The sequence below is a fragment of the Apis cerana genome, linkage group LG4 (genome assembly GCF_029169275.1).
Source record: "Apis cerana isolate GH-2021 linkage group LG4, AcerK_1.0, whole genome shotgun sequence".
Taxonomy (NCBI): Eukaryota; Metazoa; Arthropoda; class Insecta; order Hymenoptera; family Apidae; genus Apis; species Apis cerana.
Window position 1 is genome coordinate 4258764 of NC_083855.1, and position 13442 is coordinate 4272205.

Sequence of the window (13442 nt, forward strand, 5' to 3'; positions counted from 1 at the left end):
TGCAATTTGCATCTTTATTAGTTTATCTTATTAATAAATGTATAATTTTTTTTCTACACATATCATATCGAATGCATATTATAATTTTTACAAAACAATAATATTTTCTTCTTGAGAGAAATTAAAAGCTTGTATTAATGAATAGCAATTATATCTTGTAGCTTTTTTTATTTATATTTGGAGAAAATATGATGAAAAAATCAAAAATATGATTATTAAAGCTTTTAAGAAGAAACTGGTTCGTTTTAAACACGCCCACGATCGAGTGATTTCGTTTCAATATTCATAATGAATATCGCTTAATTGTTGACAAAGTATCGGCAATCGAATGATGTTGACAATTTCTTCTTTTTTTTCTTCTATTACTCTTTTCAGATTAATATTGAATTAATTTTAACTCCATTCTTGTTTTTGTTATATTCTCTTCTAATTTTCATTTAATAATAACGCAAGAAAAATTGTAATATGTATCTGATATAATACATGCAGAAAGAAAATTATACGTTTATTAACAAGATAAACTAATAAAGACGCAAATTGCAACGAAATGTCGGGGAACCGAACGAATACGATAACTCGTAGCTACAGACTGATTAAATTCATAAATATTAACCTAATTAAATAGAATTAACGTAGTAATTTCCGGATCGAGAGAACGTTATTATGTATTGAATTTTTAATGCAAATCTTCTACGCGTTTCATTCGCTGATTTCCATAATTTTCTGCAATTTATTCCATATTCGAATATCTTCATCTCACTTCGACGTATAATTTTCCCCGTTGCACGATACGTTAAACTACATCTTTCATTCGCAATTTATTAATAATAACAACTCGAAATCCTGATACTCGTCAATATATTCACTTGTTCATCGTTGTATAACTTACTCGTGAATGATCGTTGCCAATTAAAATAAACATCGTTGATAACAGAAAATTCTTCTTGTAATCGTTTTTGTTTTATTCAAATCCGTTCTCGATATCATCATTCGAATCGAATCGTAAAATTTTTAGTCTTTTCGATACGTTGAATCAAGGTCGTTTTTCAGAAATTTCCAAGACTTCATTTATAATATTTATTTCGTGTACTAATTTTTTGGAGGATAATAACGTGTATAGTTTATCTAGTAATTAGATATGATTTAATTTATCTGTATTTAGATATGATTTAAAAAAAGGAAGATAAGATTCCCTGTTATATTTTTGTCGTTATAACACAACCATAAATTTCTAAAGAAAACCGCGGAGAATCTTGTGAATTATTTTCATCATAAAATCGAATAAAGCTTCGATAAATAATATTCTTAAATCTTCGCGCTTTGTATCTGAGCTACAATATTTACTCTCTTCTCTTCTCGTCCGGAATGGATCTTCAAAATGGAATGCTTTTAGCTTATTTTTATCCACCCATGCGCGATATCCTCGGACGTTATACGATGTAAATCAGGAGACTTCCATAAAGAATATCAGGCATTGACTATTCTTTGTCAAAGTTAGCGCGAGATCGTTCAATGGAAATGTAGAAAACCGTTTTCCATTTCAATGGGCCAGGGTATAACGAGTTTTGGGACCGATAGCGACTTCCGGCGGTCGAGCATATACACCTCGAAGTAACTTGAACTTTCCACCAACCTGGATAACTCCGGTTTTGTTGAGGATAGCGTGGCCAATCGGCTGGAAACGTTCCATCTGTCTCAGAACTTCGGCCACCTTTGGTTCCTCGAGGTCCACAAGACGGAACGCAGTCATGTTCACACTGTTGTACTTGAAATCCTCCAGATCGAATGTCTCTATGTCCTAAAAATCATATTTTTTTCTCTCTTTTATTTCAAGTATATCCATACCCATTATTATTAAGTGTAGAGATAGGATAGTTAGAACTTCGAAATTCTCAAAATTTAAATATTAATTCGTATAACTTATAAAATTATAGTAACGATATGAATGTATTTTCATTTTTAGATAGGATTTTCATTAATAGATATTCTGCATTTCAAGAATTTCGAGATCTCGTAATATTTTGGATTTGATTCCGTTCTTCTTATTTCGAAAAATATTATTGTGCAAATTTATTCCATTCACGATATATTATTTTCATATGTAAAAAGGGAATAATAAAATAAAATTAAAAAAAAAACGTTAATAAAACATTATCCAGATAAGAAGGGAAGCATTTTATTGGCGTCGAAGTGGAACGTTGCATTCTGTCTCAAATAAATTTGCGTAAAATACGCTGTTAACAAAACATTATTATGATAACTACTTTATTTTCCAATATTGGATTTCTTCAGTGGATTAAAATTTCTTTGAAAATCTCGATGAAAGCGATCCTATCTATAGGCGGAAGTCTCTACTTTTCTTTAAAACAGTTAGATATTGGCTGTCGATTTCTCTTTGTCCAAGAATATCTATCCAATCTTTATTTACCTGGAGGATCGAAGAACAGTCTTTCTGCGGAGAGAAACATTATTGCGAACTATACGGCTATCGTCGGATCTTTAGAAGCTTAATTTACCCTTTTTATTTATTTAGATTGTCAAAGTTTAGAACTGAAATCAATCGGTTAAATATTATTTATAATTATTCACAATTATAATTTCCACGGATATTTTTATTCGTTTGGTAAATTTGTACGAGAAACCGGTTCATAATCTTCGTGTCATTAACCTAGTTTCACACAATTAATTCATATATTCCTCCATGTTATATCATCGATTCGTAAGCATTGAATTCGTGACAATTTGTCGCGTGAAGCGTGATATTTATTTCATATCTGATGTATGCACATGTTTTCTTCGGGATATAATATTATGCGAGTCGATTAGACTCTCTCGTGAGAGTTCATGTTTCACGGGTGTCACGCGGTTACGTTTCCAATGATCGACAATTATGAAGGTATTACCGAACCGCTACGCGAGACGTGAGTAACATTAACAATAGTCGACACGATCGATGATCGTGTGAAATTCATAGACAATCCTTTGTCAACCGCTCTCGACGCTTTATGTTTGATCAGGAATAATTATTTCGACCAATATTTGCCCGCTCATAAGTGTCACAATTAGCAGTTAGTTTCATTTCGAATTTTCATCTCATCGACCAACGAGTAATTCCACTGTTTTCAATCTGTGTATACAGAACGTTCTAATTCATGGTGCAGTTGGGATAAGATTTAAACGGTTGAAAATGAGACAGAGTCAATTATTATTGTTTTAAATAAACAAATTTTTCCTATATTTCTTTTTGTAGAATAGGCTATTCAACTCGTGTCAATTTATAATTAGCAAAATGTGTATTTTTCGTGATCTTGTTCTCGATTTCAGGTTTCATTTTTATTATGAATTTAACGCGCAATGTATACGGATAATATTCGTATCTATTTTTCTTTTATGAAAAAGTCGTGATTCGAAAAATTGATTAATACGATCTGCAAACGAATAAAAATAAGCGAACGAAGGAATGCAAATATAATAACAAACTGGATAAACAAGTAAACAAAATGGTATACCAGAGGAGCAGATAGTATAAACGAATAAAAAGAAGGAGACAAACGAATAGATTGAAATTGTAAGCAATAAATTTTGATATGTCGAACGGTACGAGAACAGAGGATTTTTTTTTATACTAATTTTTTTACCCTATGTTCAATATCTTTCGTTTTAATCGTATACCGTTTCAATAAATTTATTCGTGTTTTTATATTATTTGAAAATTGCACGTTTCGTTTGTTAATTATATTTGAGATTTAACAACGCTTCTATTGCGTTAAATTTGTAACTAAAATAAATATATTCGCGTAACGAATTAAAAAAAAATTGTGAAATATATTAATTGTTCATTAAGCTTCAAACGAATATATTTTTGATCATTAATCGTTCTAGGGATGCGAGATCCTTAAAGCGAATGATTGCGATGCGTTCATTGGGAAATTCATTTTCGAATGCTGTTGATAGACAAATACCACCGGTTAATTTACATCGATTCGTGAGTAATCGAGGAACGCGGTTGCACGATTTATTGCTCTGTCATGTTTCCCGAATCCGTGACGCTCCAACGATCCTTTGAATAAACGTGTGCACTGATATCCCATATATATTTAGTCAAAGAATGGCTTTACGTTTGATTTGGCTTCGTGGTAAGATCATAAGACAAAATTAATAAATTAAATTTTACAATTTTTATAAAATTTTTAATAAATAAATCGATTCGTCGAGCTTTCCAATTTTTTGGCATATCAAAGCTATTGACAAATGACGAGAAAAAGAGAGAATTAACAAAAATGGAATTATTAAATTTCCTTTTGTACTCGTAAATTTTCAAATTATAAATATAAGCTTTATCGCATGATTTATTTCAAAATTTTTGAAATTTCATGAAATATATACAATTATTTCAAATTGGAAAATATAAATAATATTGTTTCGAAAATCATATTTTATTTTCAATATATTTTTTTATCAATTTCTGACCAATAGTATATATATATCGTAAATCGAAAAATATCCAATGGTATTTTCGCGAATAATATTTCGAAACCAGATGTAACTGTCAAAGATCGTGCAACTTTATTTGAAATGATTTTTAAAAATGATCGAGATATATTTGCAACAATTTTAAGCACTCACAATCATTTTTTAAAAATAATCAAAATATATTTGTAACGATTTCAAGCACTCACAATCGAACACAGAATTCTATACTCGAGTTCCAAGTGAAGGTTGGTGGAATGCAGTCATATCGAAAACAGGAGGAAACAGAATACTCGAGTGCAAAACGAATGAATTTCCGCCACATTTTGACATCACTGAATTGACATTCGTTTTCGAGATAGTTGCTCCGATCTTTCGCTTTAACAAACATCTCATCGAACTTATTATTTTCCAAATTTCTGAACCGAAAAGAAATCACAATTATTAAGTATCGACAATGAGAAGCATCATTGTTTCAATTTAATTAAATTTAATTTTTCAAATATTAAGAAGCAATAATTGAGTATTCGTGTAATGTTCATCATAATTTGAAAGATCCACTGACAGTCTACTTGTGGTCGGTTAATTAAGTGAAGAGCAACGAATTCGCGAGTGCTCAATTTAGAATCCTTCAAAGGAGCAAAACCAACTTCCACAGGTTGTATTTAAAGCGTATGCTTCATTAAGGGGGCTCCGTTTCCAATTTCCATCGGCATAGAAACACGACAGAATATCTACTACTGATGAATACTTACGAACGTCGTGAACATGTAGTGGTATCTGTAATCGTTCATTTGCAGCTGGAGGATCTGTAACATAGATATAAAGAAGAAGAAATTACTGATGTAATCAGTGACTATTTCATTGCAAATTTTGTATCGAAAATGCCAAATTTCATTTTTTGTATTTTGAAAGAAGAATCGTAAAAAGGATGAAGTTAAAGTTGAAATAATTTCGATGAGAAAATATTTGATAAGTTTTTGATAATTGAATTTTTGGGAAGCTTGATATGTTATCAAATAGATTCAATATGTCACACCGATGATGTAAGAAATAAAATTAATTTTACAAGTTCAAGAAAAATAAATCTTTCGATAGTGTGAAATAATACTCGAATGATACCCACTTTAAATAACGACAGCCTTTTTAATGGTTAAAACCGTTTAAATCCTGAAATATTTCAACACGCGAAACGATACATATTACTACCATTCTTCGTTTTTTTATATCCTTCATTCCAAACGTGATTCAAGATTGCGAAAATCGGAAACCGTTCGTAGAAATGGAAATGTGTACGGATTTCCTCGAGAGAGAAGAATAGAAGATAAAAGTGAGGTGGAAAAATGAAAGAGCGGAAGGAAAACAAGCAAGATAGAGGGTTGAACGCGTAAAAAGAAAAGTCGAAGATAGAGAGAGAGAGAATCACGTAGGTTTTTTGATTACTCAGGCAACGAAGGGATATCCGCAAAAATCCCTACGGGACGTAGCATGCAAATACCGGATTTCCTTCTACCAGGTTTGAGCTAAGATTGCTTTCGACTGGAAGCAAGAAGAAGATCTGGGATCAACCAATGAAATTCATCCAGTGATATTCGTCTATCCATCAACTTTCTACGATATGTAAAGTTAAGAGTAAACTCGACGAAAATTTCTTTTACGACGTTAATAAAAAACATCGCACAACAAATGGGCGATATCAAATAGAATTAATAGAATTTGTATACGAATGATGTTCAAACATAATAATGATGTAATAAAATAATAGAGATGAAATAAGTCGTATCATGGTAAAAATGCACATTGAACGACGAATTTTAACGATGAAAAAAATTTTTTTTGGTTTTTTTTAACTTTGTCTATATAATTTAAACGATGTAAAAGTCAAAAAGCCTAAAATTAATCCACAAATGGCATTACAAGAGAGAAAAAAACAAGCTAAAAGCGATCCTCAATTGATTAAAACGAAGGCATTTTTTCGTCAATCCCTTTGTCAATCGTTAATCTCTTTGTTAATTGTCGTTGTCTCTTTATTCGTATCCTCGAAATTGATTTTTATCCTGTGAATTTGTCGAGTGGCAATGAACATACCAAAAAAAAACTCGTCGAATCCATTTTAATAACAGAATAATGAACACACTGATGCTCTCCGTGGATAATTCAAATTTTCAGAACGACGCGCGTGAAACGAGTATGAAAGGGTTGAAAATCGTGGACGAACACCGTCTCCTCGATCAGGAGATAGGTCGTGTTTCAATGGCGACGAGATGAATCTGCTCGAAAATATCGGTCGAGCGATTTTGCTGACCGATCCAGGAAAATTGACGATATTCGTCATCGTACATTCGTCGAACCAGCGCTGTGAAAACGCACCATTTCATCTATGGCTTACAACCGCAACGATTTTAGTTTACAGGATTTTGATTATAGAGTATAGAATAGAGAAGAGGCACAAAAAAAAAGCAAACGTTAATCGTCAAATTCTCCTAGGTTGCTCGTTTTATTCCCATCGATTTTGGAACTGTTTTTAGAACTGCGATCCAATTTTTGGAAGAATTTTTGGATGTCGGATTTGATATAAAGTTTATACGATTTAATATGGAATTAATTTTTGGAAAATATGATATGAGAAGGAAATTTCTTCTTTAGATTGCAATGAATATTTATTATTCATATATCGTGAAATTGATTTGTAAATTTCTGAAAAGTGCGTAGAATGCAATCTGATTACAACTTTCATACCGGTTTAGTATGAAATATTATCTCTTAATATTATCTCTAAATAACATCAAAAGAAAGAATATTTGAAAACAGAGAATATGCAAACGAGAATTTCTTAGAATAACAGACATACTGGAAAACAATGAATTGTTGACGGAATAATGTGTTTTAAGAGAGTTAAACAGAATTTTATAGAAAAGTATCACGCTAAGTTGTCTTAATATATTCTTTGAAAGATTAAGAATCTTCGCAAAAGCCTTCGAGCAATTTGATTCTCGTAATAAAAAATTTCATCAATTCGCTGGCAACTATCCCTTTACTTTTTTTTTTACTCGAAAAAAAAAGAACTCGAATAATCTTCGAATAAAAATTGAAAAATTTGGTATGTTAATAACAAAATAACTAGTGTTATCAATAATAGCAACGTTGGAATTAGATATGCATTTGAAAATATTCGAGGTACGATTGGACATTGTAACAAATTTTCCATCGAGAAAATTATCCTTTCGAGTGGTTCTCCTCTGCATTCGAATTCAATTCGATGGCAGTTCTCCATTTACCAAAACTTGGAGGATAAGCTCGATCATGGTGATACATTCGATGCAATTCCATTTGGCCAACGTTTCCTATTCCTCTTTGATCCACCGTGTTTCACACTTTTTCCACGCGTGCAAACGTGAACTCAAATATGCAAAATTTGTTACGGATGGACGGGGATCCATCTTTAATCCCTGAGAGCATTATTAGAAATTATGTTTCGATCGATGATGAGATTTTTGGTTTCGTATTTTTTTTTATCGAGGATATATTTATTTTTCTCTCCGATAAACTATAGATTATGAAGAAAATTTTATATTAATAACGCGCGTATATAGATCTTGTTTTATGGAAATCGATAAAATATAGTAGTCGATGAATTTCGCGGATATTACATGCTTATATGCTTTACTGTTTATGACTTATTGAATATGTATTTCGAACTAGAAGCTCTTATGAATACTATATTTTTAAGGAACGATCAATTATTTGTACAAAGTGTTCCAGTTGTCAGGATATAATAGAGAAAGAATTAATTCTACATACAAGAAAAGACTGCAAAAAATTGTTATACATTATACATGTGAAGAAAAAAATGTAGAATTAAATTCTTTTAGGCTAAAATCAAATTTGAAAATTCATCAAATGTACGTAACTAATTTTTGATGGAATATATTCAAATTCAATTCTCTGAAAAAATGAGGATGTTAATGAAAAATTTCATACCTAGAACAGTTTTCTATCCATTATTCACTTGTAATGGAGAAATGATTTTGTTTTTTTTTGTCGTAGTTTTAAATGAAAATATTTTATTCTATATTTTTAAGTATATTAGAGTGGAATAAGATATTGAATTTTTTTGCTATTCATCTCTTTCAATAACTAATAAAAATTTCCTTTCATAACAATGTTATAATTGTAAAAATATAAATTGTTTAATAAATATGACAATAAATAAATTTTTATCTAAAAATTAATTTTCATTTTTAAGAAATCAAAAATTGTTGCGATATACTTCAGAAATTAATTTTATAAAAATTATTTTTTGCGTACCAAATCTCAATATCCTCCACAATTAAAAGATAATTATACAATTATAATTTTTTAATTTCACTCTAATATACAATTGCTTTCAATATTTAGACGATCGAGACATCCCTTATAGTTGATTCGTTTATTTCAATAATTAAAGATTAAAGTATCCTTTCGATTATAATTCTCCGGAATAGAAACTTCAATACGAGATTTTATTTTATAAGGAATCACGATATAAAAAACAGTTGATATCCTCGCAAGAAGCGAACCGTGGTATTTCGTGAACGAAACGAATCGTTGTGTGTTAGAAATCTCGCTGGTTATCGCTAAATCTAATTGCAACAGAGCAAATTGCATCTCTCTTCCCACCTGATATATCCTTTTCGGCTCTGTTATCTTATTATTTCTCGCGGGAATTGCGGTCGTCGAATGACTAACGCAAAGAAGATCCCTTGGTAACGATGTAAGTAAGGAAAACGAGTTTCTGACAGTAGTTTGCTTTTCGAATAAATGTCCGGCTCGTTGCAATCAGTTTCGAGATACAAACATACACTAATTGCAAGGAAACTTCCAACGAGATTATCCGATTTACTTGCTGATTTTCGAATTTTATTTGAGTTGAGCTTTGCTATTTCGTGCGTAATTTTCTTCATTACGCGGAAATTTGTGTTTTAATGAATATAAATGAAGAAAGGAAATGACTGAACTTGGTTAATGAAGGTTGGAGTAAATCGATACAGGAATAGATTGATACAGAGATATTGTAAATACGTGTTTTTAGAAATTTTTTTATCATAAGTAATTAATTTGAGTAAAATTTAAAAACAAAAGTTAAGATTTTTCGGTATCAAGCGAATAGTCTTCTTTTTCTAATTTCGGAAAATCGTGCAACGAAACGTCAACTATAATTAACTATAATTTTCTTCAAGAAAATTGCAAAATCGTCGATCCAGATCCATAATTCATTCGACAATTTTATAGAACAAGGCAAGCCGGATTATTGGTTCCTTTTTTGGACAATATTTTTTTTCCTTTATCGAGTTATAAATCGTTTTTCCTCGATGTATCGTTCTCGATAGCATTACGGAGACTTCGGAGATTAAATACCCCGCGAGCAAGTATTATGGGTCTTCTGTATCTATCCTCGAAGCTATACTTGCGGTATCGATCGGCAAACGTCATTCCTCCCTCCTACCATATCGTTCTCTTTTTCCGCTCCTACGAATAAGGATATAAGCTTCTATGGGTTCCTCCTAGACAAGAGATCTCTGCCCGGTTCTTCCTCGATGCAGCACGTGGCGATATAATATTTCGCCCTGTATAAACGGTCCCATGGACGATAAAGGGAGGCTATCATCTACTCGTGGAATTCGGGCTTTTTAAGTCTTCCGCCACTTGTTTCGTTCGATCCTTTGCGCGGATTATCGATCGATCGGTTCAAAGGAATCGAATCGTGAAATTTCGAAATTTTCGATGAATCTAAAGCGAAGAAGTTAAAGATTGTAATTTGATTGTTGTAATAGAATTCTTGAGATGTTCGATGAATGAAGGATTTATTTAGAGAGATATTTTGGAGATATTTTGTAGATTTGTAGTCGAAAACAGACAAACGGATGTTGAAAGATATATATATGTATATAAAGAATCTAACGCGGTATTAATCATCTGGATAATTTATCATCTCGACTCACCGCACGAAAAAATTGTTGCATGTGCGCAGGATCGGTGTCGACGATCAACTTGTAGATCTCCTTGTGTCTGACTTCTCGAAGAACTTGCCTGTAAGAACCAGGTCCTGCCTGGCGAATATACATCTCGGTTCTCGCTGAAGGCGGTGATTTCACGAGATCTTGCAGCTTGAATAAACCTATCGAAAAATAAATGAAATTCAATGAAAAAGTACAAGTTGTTGTGCATATTTTTTAATATAAATATAATACGTGTATAAGATTACTTGTTAAATTTCAAGGATATTAATGTAATAGCAGAATTGGTTTTTCACTGCTATTTCGTCTTTGAGAAAAAAAAATATTCAGACTTTTCAAATTAAATTTAACTTTTTCATCGCTTATATCACATTTCTTCGAAGATCATCGAACATATCACATAACACATCATCATAGAATACGTATACTTGTTCGAACTTTGGTGGTTTTATCTTTTGGAAACAATTGAAGTAGCACGTGAAAAGTGATTATCGTTTATGCGAGAGGAAGAAAAAAAGAAACTCAAGATTCATTTGAATCGAACAAACTTGATAGCAAAAATTCTATGTATGTCATCGAGAGACGAAATGAAATTCGCGAAAAATTACACGCGAGATTTCAAAATCCAAAGGCCAACTTTATTTAATCGAATTTCGAGTTTTATTGCCAATCGATTTTCATTTTGACTCGATTTTGCATCTCATCTCATCTTTCACGACTTTTCCACAAGACAAAATTCCATCACTATGAAGACGTCTAGAAATTCTACGCAATTCTATGCAAAATAGATTCTCCATTTTCGATAATATATTTCCATTTCCAATAGTGACAAGCATCAAGAATGAAATTCATCAAACGAAAATCCATCGAAAATCGTTAATCACAGCGCCGCCCCTCTCTCCGTTCTAACAACTCCGTTCGCAATTCGGCGGGGGAAAAAAAAATTTCTTTCTCTCGCGTGCAATTTCTCAATAAGCTATGTTATTAAATTGCATGCATCGCCAACATTGTGCATTTTTAATACCTCGAACCGTGCCAACTTGAATTTTTGAAAAAACACTTCGTTTAATTAAATTTCCCTATTCCTCGTATCGCGCGATGTGAGTAATTTCAGTCATTTTTATACGAAACCACTATTCTCACGAATGAAAGAAACCTTTCTCCGCGCTGAGAAAGGAAACGAAGGAAGGGAAAGAAGGGGAGAGAAAAAGAGAGAGAGAGAGAACGCCTTCTAAGTAATGGGTTGGGTACGCTTCAAACGTAAAATTGAAAGATAACAAACCGCTTCTTAGACGTGGTTTTCAATTATCACGCCGCCGCCTTTTCGAGAGCAACGTGTACACGTCCGCCCGACCCTTTGTGCTCGTGTATACATTTGCAGGCAACAAGGGTTTGGTGGAGGACGAGCGAGCATAGGGGTGAGAGAGAGTCTGCTTTGCGGAACAACCCTCTGGTTACTATGACTTGGATAGTTCTCGTAGCTTGGTAATTTATGACGGTTTCGCACGATACAAAAAGCAAAAAGTTGGACCAGCAAGAATTTAGAAAAGCCTCAAGTCCCTCTTTTGATACCGCTTTTTTTAACTACGAATTTATCGGTTATTGTACAGGATCTTGGATATTCTCGCTTAGCGAGAATATTTGTGTTAACGTGAATGAAATGGTACCAAATAGTAAAGAACGTATCGTTCGAGATTAATTAGATAGTAATTCAATTTATCGTAAACAGGAAAAGAATCGAAACGAGACGAAAAGTAAATCAAATTCAAAGGAACTATTATTACTACTACTAAGGATAATTTATTTCTGAAAATTTTTTTGGTATCGAGGAATGAAATTCTTTAATCATTAATTCTTCTTGCACACTATCTCGATCCACTTATCAAAGCCTGAAAACGTGTCGAACGTGTTTAAAGAGCGGTTTAAAAATTTCCCTTGCTAAATTTAATGAAAGTCAAACTTGAACTTGAAGCGTCGAGAACCGCTTCAAAAATCTTCATCCCGACCATCGAACGAAAACTCACCCTCTAAAAAGTATCACACCAAAATTATATAGTTGAATAATACGAATATACGAATGCGCCCGTTGAAAAAATTGTTTCTCGAGCGTTGAACGAAAAAAGGTTAAAACGTTGAAAAGAACCATTCATCTCGCTCGCTATTCCCACCCCGTGGCGATTTAATATTTTCGTATAAAGCCTCTGTTGTGCGAAAACGTTTATACAATGGCGCGCTTTGAGCATCCGGATTGGAGGCGCGCGTGCTATTCAATGCGAGCTTAACGGCATACCAGCCAAAGAGGCAAGTCACCCGAGTTCGAAGGCGAGGCGACGCTCGGGTAATTAATTCGTGGAAGAATAATTGGCGGAAGCGGCAGGCACAAAGCGCAGATGAACGGCGGAAACGTGGGCACCTTGTCGCTCAATTTGCATACGGGACTGGTCTTCCATATATACGTATACGTGCACCGTAACGAAAACAACTGTACGGGAACGTGTGTGCACGAAATGCAACTGAGATATTAATAGAAAGCCTATATTGCATATCAGATGGTGAGTTATAAAGTGAAAATATAATAGCAAAATGTAGAATAAAATTTTTTTGTTTCCAGGCTTGTTGAGTAAAATTGGCGGCTCTGATTTCCATACATTGTGTGTATTACTATAAATATAGATTTAAAAGAAGGACGTATAACACTGCTATTCTTTCTTCTTTCGTTCATAAATAAATCTTTGGTATTCTATTCTTTTGGCATTTTCTATGAGATTCCGATCATGCTTCGTAGAGTTTATATTCTTGGTTTAATGTCAAAACAGGGTGGAATTTTGATTGGATTACATTTTAATCGAGTTTATTAAAGCCTGCAGGGCAGAATGCGATGGAAAAGTTTAGAAACAATTTTCTTTTTGTTGTGAAAGAGACACGGATCTAGTGGAGAAAGTTGAGTCATATTTAAACGATTGAGCCGCGAGAAAG

The 13442-nt window shown here is 32.8% G+C and overlaps 1 protein-coding gene across 13 annotated transcripts in view; it reads right to left on the reverse strand.

Moving 5' to 3' along the window:
- LOC108003470 (glutamate receptor ionotropic, kainate 2) overlaps nt 1-13442 on the reverse strand; it is a 225085-nt gene that overhangs the window by 50627 nt on the left and 161016 nt on the right. For all 13 annotated transcript variants that reach the window (XM_062073630.1, XM_062073629.1, XM_062073631.1 and 10 more), the window contains exons 5-7: nt 10452-10627; nt 5226-5279; nt 1634-1798 (exon numbers count right to left, since the gene is read on the reverse strand). In XM_062073630.1, the coding sequence (XP_061929614.1) occupies nt 1634-1798; nt 5226-5279; nt 10452-10627 (395 nt within the window). The remainder of the gene's footprint in view (nt 1-1633; nt 1799-5225; nt 5280-10451; nt 10628-13442) is intronic.